This window comes from Siphateles boraxobius, unplaced genomic scaffold, assembly GCF_051911475.1.
Source record: "Siphateles boraxobius isolate OS27281-9 unplaced genomic scaffold, OSU_SipBor_1 13, whole genome shotgun sequence".
Lineage (NCBI taxonomy): Eukaryota > Metazoa > Chordata > Actinopteri > Cypriniformes > Leuciscidae > Siphateles > Siphateles boraxobius.
In genome coordinates, this window is record NW_027508733.1 from 14,887,643 (window position 1) to 14,902,606 (window position 14,964).

At 36.6% G+C, this 14,964-nt stretch overlaps 1 protein-coding gene across 3 annotated transcripts; it reads right to left on the reverse strand.

Annotated features, from left to right (window-relative positions):
• Positions 1-5,429: 5,429 nt before the first annotated feature.
• nol8 (nucleolar protein 8) lies at positions 5,430-14,942 on the reverse strand. Of its 3 annotated transcripts, none has more exons than XM_077226037.1 (17): positions 14,847-14,942; positions 13,986-14,133; positions 13,802-13,864; positions 13,634-13,712; positions 12,649-12,799; positions 12,480-12,548; positions 8,911-10,707; positions 8,099-8,263; positions 7,896-8,009; positions 7,722-7,812; positions 7,507-7,633; positions 7,330-7,413; positions 6,959-7,251; positions 6,596-6,731; positions 6,308-6,369; positions 5,991-6,073; positions 5,430-5,683 (listed from the first exon to the last, which is right to left on the reverse strand). In XM_077226037.1, the coding sequence occupies exons 2-17, from the start codon at positions 14,104-14,106 to the stop codon at positions 5,624-5,626; spliced, it is 3,495 nt and encodes a 1,164-aa protein (XP_077082152.1). In that variant the 5' UTR covers positions 14,107-14,133; positions 14,847-14,942; the 3' UTR covers positions 5,430-5,623. The 3 variants fall into 3 exon arrangements, with proteins under 3 accessions (XP_077082152.1, XP_077082156.1, XP_077082153.1); XM_077226041.1 differs by having other exon boundaries at positions 8,911-10,698; positions 12,471-12,548; XM_077226038.1 differs by having other exon boundaries at positions 8,911-10,705; positions 12,478-12,548; positions 13,986-14,130; positions 14,847-14,913.
• Positions 14,943-14,964: the final 22 nt, after the last annotated feature.

Consider the following 14,964-nt stretch of genomic DNA (forward strand, 5'->3'; position numbering starts at 1 on the left):
GAAAATATACTGAGTTAGAAAATCCTTTTTTGCAGTGTCCTCTTCTTATGACATGTCATGACATGCAAGACCAAAAGGCATGTCAGCTTGACTCACAACTGTTTGACCTGCTGAGCAAGTTATCAATACCTCACACAACTAGCATACTGTCAGGTTGTGGAGTGTTTTAACCATACCAAAATTTGTCAGCCTGAAACATCCTGAGTGCACAAAGCTCTTTAACAAGAAGGTTAGCAAGTTTAGCTACAGTAGCTAGACTTATTTTCTGGGTTGTGTAGAGATGAAAAGTTCTTGATTTAAGCAATAAGGTACATATTTATGGATAAAGAGTGTAGCTAGCAACTCTTTTAGCAGTGATTATGCTCACAATGTAGCATAGCCTCAAATGCTATAGCGCTAACTGGTAAAAATGTATCTCGAATGCACTGTGGTCACACTAAGATAGAAGTGTCTGTCAAATACATGTATGTAGCTGTAAATGTGAATTATTTTAGCTCAACAACATTCACGCAGAGCAGATCTGATTTTCTAAAATAGCAACAAAAGCAGCATTGAGCAAACAGCAGATAAGGTGAAGGCATGACCCACAGACTGTGAATGCGAGTCCGTTCCCTTCCCCCGCTGCTAAAGACACTGCGATCAGGATTATTCAGCGAGATAATTATATAAGAGAGCACTCAATCGCAATCGACTCTCTCCCTCCCGCTGACTAGCTCTCTTCCTCTCGCACGTAGCTTAATCTCCTAACAGGCCCAAAGGCTGCACTTCATGTTTTACGCTCCCTCCCTTTCCCTCTATCCTCTCTTCTCCTTCACAGACGTCTCTAACAATAAAGGGCCTCCTACATCCAATATAAAGCAAATCATGCACCACAAACGGCCTGGTTTCATGCAGATGATCGGTCTCTGTCAGCCTGGAGTGGTTTGAGCAATGGGGTTTGATCAACGGGACTGTTTTTGTCAGAATGCAGCAGCTCTTGAAAGCAAAATGTGGTTTTTCATTGTCAAAGATGAAGAAATTTGGGAACCTTTGGGCATCCCCTCTTAAATATTAGAGTAATGGTTTAGGATGAATACTGATTAAGAAATATATGACTTCTGTTAAAACATGTGTCCAAGAACATATCCTTTATACATTACAACAGGACTGGTTTTCCTGATGCATTATTATTTATACACTCCAAGAAAAAAATCCGTGGAAAACGTCCTGTCAGAAAATTACCACCTAGTACTTTATGGACATTTCCTTCTACCTTAAAACCCAGTGCAATGCACAAATCCATATACTGATAAAACAGCTGTGAAAAAAATCAATACGGAAAATTCCTTCATTATAACTGTACCTGGGTTGTATTTTTTAGAATATTATGGTATTTTTTTATTTTTTGGAGTTAGCTTTTACTTTTATATTTTCATTTTAATTGTAGTCAATTTGTTAAATGTGTTTGTCATTTTATTATTTTTTTATTTCAGTTTTAGTAATATTAACTAAACTTCTAATTTATTTCAGTTAGTTGCCAAGGCAACATTTCTAATTTTCTTTAAGATCAAGTTTTTCCTTTTTTACATTTTTTAATTTAAAATTTTATTTAAATAGAATTTTTAGTTTATTTCAGTTACCAAAACAATTACTTTAACAATGAGTAACACTGCCTTGAAGCAAAGCTGCCATTTTGGATTCTCCCTCTGTGATTTTCTACCCAGCTGCAGATACAGTTGACGTCATTTTATGGATATTGTGATTCTCACTTCTATAAATTAACCGCTATGATTCCAAGGAAACAATCTGACGGCATGAACAGAATTTTAGGTGAATCCTCAATATTTCAAGGTGTTTTCCTATAGACAGTGTTAAATGAAGCATCACTGGTTCTCATATTTAGTTTGATTTACTCTAAACCCTATCTAGATATAGTGCACATTACTGCTCACTAACTGGTTTTAATGTAAATAGTTTCACTAAAGGTGTTTGTGTGGTTCCTGGATATTTAAGGCATTTTCTAAATGACTCATCTGTAATTTCTCCAACAGGAAACAGATGCTTTAAATAATTATGATGATCATCATAAAGTCAGACAAAAGAGCAAAAATTATGATGGTGTCTGCACAGTAAATTGGCATAAAAACGTGCATTTTAAATGCTCACAAACCAGCTGGTTATAATACAGTAAAAGTTTACAACTCACACATAACAAAGACTGAAGCTTTAAACTTACATTTTCAGCTTTTCTGTTAATGTGCAACAAGTTCCACCACACATGTGACACACCCCTTAACTAACTATAAGCCCTTGAGTAAATAAACCTCAGCTTGCTGCAACAAGCATATTGGAATGCTGCTAATTTTAGTGCATCCATTTTCCCTCTTTTTATACACCCCCCCCCCCCCCCCATTTCATTTTTGTGCCAAAACAGTTTGAGGGTTGAGAGAGAGATTTTGATTTCTCTCAGTGCAAAAACAGACTGTGTACATTCTTGCTGTCACACACTAACATGATTAGCTACAGCAACAGCCAATCAGAGAGCAAGTAGCCTTTGAAATGGCCGTTGAAGATATTAGCCCCATCCTATCATGGATGACGCTGATGTTATCTGAGCCCCTACGCTGGTTGTGAACAGTAATAGTTATAGATCCAAACAAGTCCTCTTTGAGAAGTTGGTGGGCAGGATGGGGTGGGATTTGAGGAACAGAGGGAGGAGTGTTTGGCGGGAAAACACACAAGACCTTAAAGTATGGAAAAATACAGACTTTTGAGAGTTTTTATCTCATAGTAAATGCACAGGGATTCATTGCAAAGTGTTGCGCAATAGCATCTGTTGCTGCAGACACTGCAGCTAAATTCAATACTTTCATTCAAGAAAGGCTAAAGCTAACATTTTAGGGGTTTTACCTGTAAGAAATCCAGACATCTACTTAATTGCATGTTTATATAAAACAAGGTCCAAAGCAGCTCAATGTATGTGTAAAACCTTTACACTTGCAGGCATGTGTGTCTGTGTGTCATTTGGGGGAAGGGCTGTTATTCTAGTCAGGCGCAGGCTAGTCACATGACTGTCTTTTTCAGCTGGCTAGCGCACTGTAACCGTGGAAGTTATTCGCACTATGATTGGAATTTACAAAGTAAAGTGTAAATATTTCAAACCATCGCGCATTCTGGTTCCTTCCTACTCTGAAATAAGCCTCCCTTTGTAATTAAAACTTCCAACATCTCAGTCAAACAGCTTGCTAACCTTTTCTAACAGAAGTTAACTGGTGAGAAAACAAAGAAGGGACTTTAAAATGAACTTGACTGTGTTGAATTAATGTTTAAATGGAGAATGAATTGGCTAACAGCTGTTGGTTTACCACCCCTTCATTCACATATTAGCATTTACAGTAAGCAACCCAAAGTGCCTGGGACTATAAATGTGAGATCAGATCTTAAAAATATAGAAAAAAAAAGAAAAAAAAATTCACAGCCTGATGTCATTGGAGAGTGATTTTAACTTACACAAAGAACTGTATTTGCTAGCTCTTTAGAAAACAATCTATTAGGCTACTGCTGCTTTAAATGGCACAGAAAGCAAAATGCTAATCAGAGGAACCTGTATGTGACATCAAGAACTTTACAATCTCCACAGAATCATATAGCAACTCAATAACCCTATATTTTCATACAGTCATGAAAGATGTTTGTGTTTTTTTTAGGAGAGATGTGCTACTTTATAACGGGTTGAAAAATATTCCCACAAACATACATTGAAGAATGAAATCAAGCAATAATTAGACACCAGAAAATCACAGACAATTTTTGTGGGCTCTTTTGAAACACTGGCGACATGCTAACTAGCATATTCAACATCTTAGCATTAACAACATACTAAAAATCAATCAAACATTGGTAACACTTTAAACAGGTCCAATTTGCTAGCATTAGTTAATGCATTAACTAACATAAAATAACAATGAGCAGTATATGTTTCGCATTTTTTAACCTTTGTTAATAATAGGTAATAAACTCTGGAACTTAAAGTGTTAGTAAATTGAGATTATCATTTACTAAGATTAATAATACAAAAATTAACCATGGTTTTACTACAAATAAAACAAAAAAAAACATGGTTATTTGTAGTTAAACCATGGTAATGTCAAATTAACCATGGTTTTGCTTCACTAACCATAATTAAACCATGGTATTTGTAGTAAAACTGGATAAACAAAAGGTAAACAGTCAGCCAAAAAAACATTGTTACTACAATAAAATCGTGGTTAATTTTTGTAAGTATTACTCTTAGTTTATTTAACTAATGATAATAACATGAAAGCTTTTTGTAAAGTATTACCAAAACATCTTGGCGTCATGACAGTACCACTTTATTTTCTCTAGAAAGTCCCCAAGTTAATACGTGTTATAAAGATTGATGGCCAAAAAAAAGGACATATTAGTTCTTTAGCAAAACAAAATGACAATTTCAGGGGACTTATGTCACTGCAGAACAGCTGCTCCATTCCTTCATGAGCTATAGACACCAGCTGTGATGTCACAGTGAAATTGGAAACCGCAGCGTCCTGTTCCTGTTTACTACACAATGTTCATGTCTATAGTTCAGACCTACGGACGTGCCACAATGCCTATAGAGATCAAAACCACTGTCAATCAAACACAAAGTCAATGGAACAATGATATTTGTGAATACACACACACTAGCTGGACAGAGCCAAACGGTTCCTCTAGATTTATTAAGGGTTTTATCAGCAGACGAAAATAACCGTGTGAGATGTTTGCACTTGAATATTTAATTCTTGGCCTTCGCACAGACTGACGTTAAACATCTTCCAGTGCCAACTGACCTGAACTTGTGTAACTAAAGAGTGTGACAAGCTACAATCCACCCACAAACACTATTCTAATTTCAATTAACTGCAATATAGCAAAATAAAAGTGATTACAAATGGAAAAAAGTGACCGTTGGCAACACCTATAGTTATATATATTTTACTTGTACACTTATGCAAATTTTAACCCAAATTATTACAATTGAAGAATATTTTAATCAAATAAAGAAATCTTAAAGGCCCTTTTGCACAAGTTAGTGGAAACTGCTTGAGTCTGCAGATAAGGGTAAGAACAAACACTAGTGGTCAAATGTCACTATCATTAGACAAGTCCGAAGAGTTTTCTCAATCACCCTCACACATACAAACACACATTTTCCCCACATGTAAAATGCAGCTAAGAAACAATACTTCCTGAGAAACTAGATGCAAGAATGGCTTTAACCACAAAAAAGTGTCCTATCATTTCATGAAACATTTGTATGATCTTCTGGGCAGAGCGTACTAAATGATCTTGCGGCACGAGCAAACGTGAAAAGCAAAACAACTCTGTGTGCTGATTCTTTGGTTTGGAGAAAGTGAGTGAGGAATGAAAACAAACACTGAAGCCTGTTGTAACAGTCATGAAAGTATCATCACACCACCCTCTAGTGGTGCAAACCAACATTTATTCAATCAAAAACATGTTTCAATCATACAAAGGGAATATGCATTAGATGCTGTTATTTTGAAGAATAAATTACAGCTATTAAACAGAATATGAATGGGTGCAACTATGTCTCTGAAAACCTGTTTTCCATAAGAATTGTTCAGGTCTTCAGCGACGGCCTCTGGCGTCTTTTGGCATCTCTGTGTTTCTTGCGACACTCCTGTTGGGGGAAAAACAGCTGTAACTTCATGTCATAAATAAAAACTGCACAACAAATATCAGTACTTTCAAATGTCAAACAACTATTTTAAAATATGGTAAACTAGGAGTCCAGAATCTTTTTCATATTTCTTCATATAATGCACATATTATTAATAATAACAATATGTACATACTATATTCTAATAGTAGTTAGTACATAGTTTAATGTGGGAGGGGACAAGGATGCATTTAGCTTTGTTTGAAGTGAAATTAATATTTTATATTATCCATTTTTTTCCATATAAATAATTATACAAATAAAGTACATCTCTGAGTGACGTCCTCTTCTCTTCCCAGGCTTCCCTCTGGTCTCCAAGTTTTCCGCTTCTACAGAACATTCCTGGCCCCTCTGATGAAAAAATAAAAAAGATTTCATATGCAGATCATTTTAAAGGCAAAAAAGTACATCAATTTAAAAAAAACATAAAAATCCATTTTAATTTACCCCCCCACACATAGGCATGAATAATCCATCCAATATGCTGCTGTTATAGTTTGTTTGTCAACATTTTTATTTAATCATGAACATCTTGTCAGGATTATAAATGAACCCTATAATAAAGAAAAACAGTTTAAATCTCACCTTTTAACCGTTCGTCATCTTGATAGAAAAAGAAAAACCTCTTTTTTGATGGTGTTGGTTCCCTGCACAAAAATTACACTTTAATCGAAAATATCGATATTTTGTTATATAAATATGCTGTATGAAAACCTTTGCTTTTTTCTTGTTTGATTAGAGGCCTTGAAAGAGAGCAAGATCTTCTATATTTGTACTTCATTTAATGTTCAAGTATTTGATGTTGTAGTTCTACAAGGAACATATTTGAAAAGATTAACAAATAGATTAAAATTTAAATCATAATATAATTACTCTGTGATTTTGCTGGAAGCGGATTGGTCCTCCTCAACCTCGTCCACGCCTTCCTCGTCTGAACTGCTGTCCTGGAAACGAGGGTCCACTTGCCAAGAGAACCTGGCTCCTTTTAACGTCTCTATTTTGTACTCGTCTGATTGTCCAAAAAATACAGTAATTTATTTTATACTTGGCCATAAAACTGTTAAATGTGGTATAATGTAAAAGTGATTTCAGAACAATAAAATAAAAATAAGCTGCATAAATAAACACAAACAGCAATCCTGAACGAAAACGATTGATAAACCAATGGCGAAAACCAATATCCAATGATCTAGCTATAATAAAAATAGATGAATTCGATGTAAATGATCGATGCACCTGTCTTAGTGGTCGTCTCCGCAGCGGAGTCCTCGCCAAAGAAGGAGAACTTGAATCCGGCTGATGTGTCTTCATAGGCTTCAACATTAGAAGTGAAGGAAACTTCCATTGGCGTCATTATATCTTCAGTCTCTTCTGCCTCTTTGTCCCATGAAACCGTCTCCTTCTCATCCTGGTTTTCTTTGGACATCCCGAAGACCTCCTTCAAATCCGCCGCCACCTCAAAGTAAATGTCCTTAGAAACCTCGGGGAGTTTTTCAGCCTCTTCACGTTTCTTTCGTCTTGCCGCTTTGCTGTAAGACATCAAAAACGCAAATGTTAAATGACGCCATGAGGAGCAAAGTTAACTAAAATCGAGTTCATAATAATACCTTTCTTTCTTCGGCTGCTCGATCTTGGACTCAAAAGCGGCGTGTTCCTCTTGTGTTGGGTCGTAATGCAGGCTCGAAACATCTCTGCAAAGACAAAAAAGGTACATAAACTCTTTTTAAAAAACATATGAAGAAAAAAGATGTGTGCGGAAAGAAGATCTGAATACAAAGTCATACTTGAATGTCTTGGTCTTTTTGGTGTTTTGAGGCTGTATGCTTGTTTTTAAAATGCTCTGGAGGATGTCTAGACTTTTTTTTTTCTCTTCAAGTAGTTGTTTTTCTTCATTTTCTGGAGCCGCGGCATCTGAAGTTTAAAAGATTCAAACCGTTGAATAATTCTTGCATCAACCACATTTAGGTCCAAGAACAGACTCAAATAAATCACAAGTTACCTTTTTCTTCAGTCTCATCGTCGCTTTCCAGAAATCTCGAATCGATCTGGAATCTCGAATCTGTTCCGAATCTAGCCTGCAACTTCATGAGCTGAAAACAAATGAAGAGAGATGAATGAGACTTCAAACAAACTAAACAAAATCTCTATCCTGAAAGATAGTCTTAATCCAAACCTTCTGTCCAGCTTTGCCCTCAAACTGAGGCTTTATCTGGAAACGATCATCCTCAGCACCATCATCCTCATCTTCACTGTTGAACAACTTGTTGCAACCTGGCTTTTTGTTCTCCTGTAGAATTATGATGAAAATAAACACAAAGAGCATGAAGAACAACTCAAAGAGTTCAATTTCTAATTCCAATCTTGGTCCATATTTGCCTTTTCTTTTGATGTGGACGCTTGTTGATCATCGGGATCAGAATCATCCTCAAAAAGGCTTTTTTTCTGGCTTGTTGGTTGCTCTTCTGGTTTGTTCGTGGTTTTGTCCTCTTCTTCATCAGAATCAAACACAATGTGTTTGCCTCTGTTCGCTTCCACCTTGTCCTGAAAAAGATCATGTTGGAGTAAGTGGCACTAAAAGACAAGTTCGATTTTCAAAGAAAATTACTTTAAAATTAAGGATGCAATGATATTAATATTCAGGCCAGTCAAAAATTAATGAAATCAATGAACAAAAGAGTAGAAAAGCTTAAGACAAAATTTAAAAAATCTGCACACTACTGAAGCTTGAAAAACACAATTAAAATTATCTATTTATTATGTATCCATCACACAACTTTAAAGTCAAACAATGTTTGTAAGCTGATGAAGGTCATGTGATTGAAAAATCTTTCATTTTTTTTTTTTACAATTATTATTATGTTTAAAATGATATACTATTTTGTGTGAATACATTTAAATAAAAGACTTAAAACTAAAATTAATCATTTTAAATTTTATATGTGAATTTAGACATCAAACCATTATAATGTACAAATTAAAAATGAGGGGGGGTGGGGTTGGTATCGTGAAAGGTGCGTGAGCCGGAGGCGCTGCCCACGAGGCTATCTGCTAAATAAATAAAAAATTCAATTTTAAAATAGACCAATAACCAATATGGCACAGATGCATAGTGAATCCCTTAAAATTCAGCATTTTCCTCATATAAACCATATTCGGACGATGAAGAGTTGTACAATAGTTCTACTCACCACGCTGGAAAGAGCCCCCTGAATGAGTTTCTTCTGCTGTTCGGTCTCTTTCTGTCGTTGCTCCAGCGCCGCAAGACGTTTCTGGTTGTCCTTTTGTTGTTTCTGAGCGTCTATGACAGTTGAGTGAAGAACTGTTGGATGCGACTCAACTTTCTCCTGAACTTTCTTTGAATCAACTGGTTTGGAATTCTTTGGCTGAGGTCTGGACTTCTCCTCATCATCACTAGTCTCTGATTCCTCACTAGAAGAGTCACTACTGCAGGATCCGGAGGGATTCGTCTTATTGGGTTTGATTTGGGTGTTTGAGTTAGAGCTAACAGTCTTCAGTTTGGTTTCAGGGTTGGTTCTTATTGATTGTGTCACTGAGGACGTTTTAGAAGTGATGACTTCAGAAATATCTTCATTATCTTCTTCCTCGCTGCTCTCTGAGTCACTACTGGAAGATCTGGAGATCTTCGTCTGCATGGGTTTGATTGGGGTGTTCGAGTTGTTAGAGCTTACAGTCTTCAGTTTGGTTTCAGGGATGCTACCTACCGACTGTGTCGCTGGAGATGTTTTAAAAGTGACGACTTCAGCACTTTCGCCGCCGTCTTCGCTGGTTTCCAATTCTTCACTAGAAGAATCATCTTCCGATGATTGGTTCTCAAGTTTCTTTGAGGTTGAGTGTACCTTTAAATTTGACAGCTTCTGTTGAGATAAATGGGTTGAAAACGGTGGTTGACTTGTATCTTCTGAAATGCTTCGTTCTTTCAAATTCAGGTCTTGTTTGAGTCTTTTAGGAGATTCACAGTCAATACTCTGAGCGACTCTTTTCAAGATGGGCTCTGGACCTCCAAAGAGATCCTTTGTTCCAATGAAAGCTGGAAGAGATACTTTGGTCACCTGATTCTTACTTTCTTTGTCAGGGGTGTAGCCTTTAAAAAGCGAAGCTAGAATATCTTCAGGGTTAATACCTCTTCTTTTGAGTCGTGCACTTGGGGTCTTGATTTCTTCTTTGGGTTCTTCTACACTTTCATCATCTGAAATCACCTTTGAGTTTTTAGCTAGCTGCTCCAAGTCTGCTAGAGAGAGCTCTAAGCGGCAGCATTTCCCCATCATGGCTTCATATTCAGAATCTATGCTAACATCATCATCAGATACATCATCGCTACCACCATCAGATTCAGATGAAGATTTGTTTTTACTGGATTTTTTTGGGGAATCTTGGTCAACTTGTGCTTTTAGGGTCTTTCTCTTGGTTAGTATTTCATCTGTGTCCGCTGAATCGTAATCCTCATCCTCTTTTGAAGTAGTTAGTAGCAATTTTTCACCATCTTGTACCGCTGTGCCCCAGAAAGCATTAGATTTAACAACAAAATCATCCCCCACCACCTCCAGGTTGTCATCGTCATCCTCTGCAGAGGTTTGTTTTGGGTTCTTTGAATGTTCTTGAGAAACCAAGATCTTGATTTCGTCTTCAGAGTCAGCATCACTGTTCAAAACACAAACTGGCTTTTTAACAACAGGTCTTTGTTTTCCTGAGGGTCCGTTTTGTTGGATCACTGTTTTGTTCTCGTTTCCAATGGCAGACGCATTAATTCTATTGCTCTGAGCCACATTGTTAAGGAATGAACTCAAGTCTACTTTAGATCTTTTGGGACACGGTTTCTGCTTTGGAAACTCTCCTCTCCTTTTCTTACTGATTTCATCATCTCCACCTTCCATCTCCCATGTCAGCTTGGACACTGACGTGACGTCGTCTGCAGTCTCCAGTCTCTTGATGTTATGGCAGTGTTTGGATGGATCATACTTGAAGATGTACTCAAGAGTTAAGGGAAGATTATGAACTATTCTATATGAACTGGTTTAGATCTTACTTATCAGACCGTTACCATTTTGTCTGTCTAAATGGGGAAAAATCAAAGATAACGTCAGTAGACTATGGAGTGCCGCAAGGATCGGTGTTAGGCCCTCTGCTATTCTCAATATATATGCTGCCACTTGGTAATATTATAAGAAAACATGGAATTAATTTCCACTGTTATGCTGATGACACTCAATTATATATCTCATCACGACCAGATGAAAACACTAACTTATCTAAATTGACAGAGTGTCTAAATGATATAAAATGCTGGATGACGTGTAATTTCCTGCTATTAAATTCAGATAAAACGGAGGTACTACTTATTGGTCCAAAAAACTACCCACAAAATCCCTTACAATACAACTTTAATTTAGAAGGATGTCCTGTTACTTTATCCACTACAGTAAAAGACCTGGGTGTTATACTAGACCGCAACTTGACTTTCGAAAATCATATTTCATATATTACAAGAACAGCCTTTTTCCACCTTAGAAACATTGCTAAGCTACGCAACATGCTATCTGTTTCTGATGCAGAAAAGTTAGTTCATGCATTCATGACCTCGAGACTAGATTATTGTAATGCTATATTAGCTGGCTGTCCTGCATCCTCAATCAACAAGCTACAGTTAGTGCAAAATGCAGCTGCTAGAGTTCTTACTAGATCAAGAAAATATGATCATATAACACCTATTTTATCATCTCTACACTGGTTACCTATTAAGTTACGTATCAATTACAAAGTATTCCTACTGACCTATAAAGCCCTAAATGGTTTAGCTCCTGTGTATTTAACAGACCTTCTATCGCCATACAATCCATCGCGCTCTTTAAGATCACTAAATTCGAGGCTTCTGGTCATTCCTAGGATATCTAAGTCCACTAAAGGAGGGAGGGCGTTCTCGCATTTAGCTCCTAAACTCTGGAATAGCCTTCCTGATATTGTACGAGACTCAGACTCGCTGTCCCAGTTTAAAACTAGATTAAAGACGCATCTCTTTAACCAAGCATTCACTTAATGCTTAACCTTTGATACTGCTGAATCAGTTCGAATGCATTAACATTATGAACATCAGCTATGCTAATTATTTCCCATCTGCCTTTCTGCTGTTATCTCGGGACGCTAGTCCCGAGGTAAATAGCGTTCGTCAGCTCCAGTTTGTATCCAGCCTCTCACGGAGACTTCAGATGCCCCAACGCCTGTGAAGAGACGACTCGACGCCTGTGAAGAGACGACTCAAAGCCGGCGATATGTTATGCCATAAATTAATACTTGATTAACTAACTGTATTTTTCTATGTACATTTCCGAAATGCAATTTCTGTAAAGCTGCTTTGAGACAATGTGTATTGTGAAAAGCGCTATACAAATAAATTTGAATTGAATTGAATTGAATTATTCGGAAACCATGACATTTTGTTCTGTATTATGATCCCAGATCTACAACTTTGAAAAAAAGATGACACTGCACTAAAAAAAAACCCCCAATATGATCAGACAACAAAAAGTGAAAATGACATAAAAAAAAAAATTAATAATACCCTTTTCAATGCAAAAATGTGGCTTGGAAATTGCAGCTGCTGTTTATAGATTATGGACTTCAAAATAAGTTTTTAGCAAGCAAAACAAGAAACAAGCAAAAGGGCACTTCTACACATGCAAGCATATCTGTATTTTTTAAGTAAATCTTCCTTAAAACAATAGAATAGTAACACAAAGGATATTTTGCTTTTTCCTTTACATTTGAGATTCAGGACAGGAAGGACCCTTCCAAATTTACTCACAACCCAATCCTGGAAGAGTGGAGAAACACAAAACCAATGCTAAATCAGCATTGGGCCATTTTGACAACTTGACAAATGTTCCTGGCTAAACAAAATTATGGACACAGACCTTATGCCCAGGAATTTCAGTCCCTGGAACAGCAGCTTTCATGTGGAAATTTTCAACACCGGCTGCTTTAAGTGAGTCTACTAATTTCTCCTGAGGGATGATCTTTGGGGTATTGGTCTTTTCAACAATTTGTTGTCGTTCTTCAGCAAGTCTGACCAAAAAAAAAGAAAGTAGACTTAAAGTCTGTGACTGGATCATTATTGCATTTAGGACTATGTTTCTAGCATGTTTTATGTTTGGGATCAGTTCTTCCAACCCAAAGTGACGGAGTGTGTAGCTTTTAATTTCTTAAACAACCATGTAGGAAGATACATCACGGCCATATTCCAGGATGACAATGTCAAGATTCGTCAGGCTCAAATTGTGAAAGAATGGTTTGAAGGGAGCATGAAGAATAATTTTCACACATGAAATGGCACCTCTGAGTCCAGACCTTAAATGTTGTGATGTTATTTCCATCAAGAGGTGCATTAGTTTTTGGTCAAGATCTTGTATTTACAATGCAAGAGTCGAGCACTCTGTAAAGTCTCCTCCAGCACATACCAAAGACTTTCAATGAATTTAAGGTCTATACTCAATTCATGTGTGAAAGTGATTCTTCATGCTCCTTCGCAACCATTCTTTCACAATGCATCTTGACATTGTCATCCTGGAATATAGCCATGATGTGTCTTCCTACAAGGTTGTTTAAGAAATTAAAAGCTACACACTCCATCAATTATAGTTAGAAAAGCTGTTCCCAAACATATAACATGCCAGAAACTGCAATAATGATCCAATCTTAGACTCTTAATCTTAAGCATCCGCCTATTTAAATCCAAACAGGATTGCAGTGTATAGCAAATCAGAAATATATAATATAGCAAAATTTGCACACACACACACACACACGCGCACACACACACACACACACACACACACACACACACACACACACACACACACACACACACACACACACACACACACACACACACACACTTACGTATGTAGAAAACTTTCCTTTGCCAGCTGAATGAGCAAAGTTCCACCTTTCCATGTGGATTTATTTAAGACACCTATACCTGTATAAAAAACAAATGCACAGATTGAATTTATGCATGACACAGCAACACTCTTTAAGTAAAATTGAATGTTAAACAAATTCATGTACATCTTTTGTATTCAGCATCTGTGATGTTTATGTTGATGTAGCCAAATGTCTTCAGAGGAGATCCTGCAAACAGATCACAACGATAACGCACAAATCCTGAATAATATTGAATGGGTACCCAGTGAATGTAAAAAAAAGAAAGAAATTCTAAATCAGTTCATTTGGTTTTCATCAGAATTCCTACCTTGCTCATCTTTCCTTCTGATAATTTCCACATCTGACACATCCCCAAATTTTCCAAATCTGTCTTTGAGGTCCTTCTCAGACACTGTGTGGCCGAGACCTCCAATGTACAATCGCTTCATGGCCAGGTGTCACGAAACCAAACCCTTCTGTAAATCATCAAAAGCACATAACTAAACAGAAGTCTCCATACAAGGCAGACTTTAAAAGATACATGCATAGTATACAATTATCACAATCTACAAGACTTGACAGTAACAAAGCTGGATTCAATTTCATATAACCATTGTGGGGGAAAAAAACTGAAATGTGCGGCTAGCAGACCATGCTGGGAGGCATAAGAACTACTTGGATTTTTGTCAGGAACAATGAACAGCTTTACTGCAGACAATTAAAATTATCACAAAACGTTACAAATAATAATTGTTGCTCAAGGAGGCATCGCAAAACTTGGTTATCCATACCACTTTAAAGATTCTTTAATTACAATTATTCAATATTATGAATAAATTATTCAATATAATTTGTATATAATATCCACCTTGTAAGCGTATAACTAAATAGAACTAAATGTATATCAGCATAAATTTTACTATTTGCCTTGTACACAAACGTAAGCAGAATTTTTTTCAATGAAAAAAAAATATTTGAACTGTATAGCAAAAAAATACAACTACAACAATTTTAGAATTATGTAAATTGTTTAAAAACATGAGACACATGAACATATGATTATTACAGAAGTACAAACTGTAAGCTCTTAATTTCCCCAATGCCATACTTTAACCTACATAGTTAAAGAGTTCCTAAAATATTCCCCGAGTTAGAATATAGTATTAATGTAAACTCAAAACACACTTACGATCATGCCAAAGATTCACATGTATATTCTAATGTTACACTGTAACTGTTCCGCTGTAATACCATGGACGTGTCTTTGGTTCCGTTTGGGAATCTAACGCAACGTTATGGAAAGTTCC

Excerpts from the sequence above, each read along its gene's own strand:
- nol8 (XM_077226037.1), bottom strand. The coding sequence starts at position 14,106 with ATGAAGCGATTGTACATTGGAGGTCTCGGCCACACAGTGTCTGAGAAG. Across the intron at positions 8,264-8,910 it reads AGGGGGCTCTTTCCAGCGTG|GACAAGGTGGAAGCGAACAG; the intron begins GTGAGTAGAACT and ends GATCTTTTTCAG. Across the intron at positions 6,074-6,307 it reads AGATGACGAACGGTTAAAAG|AGGGGCCAGGAATGTTCTGT; the intron begins GTGAGATTTAAA and ends TTTTTTCATCAG.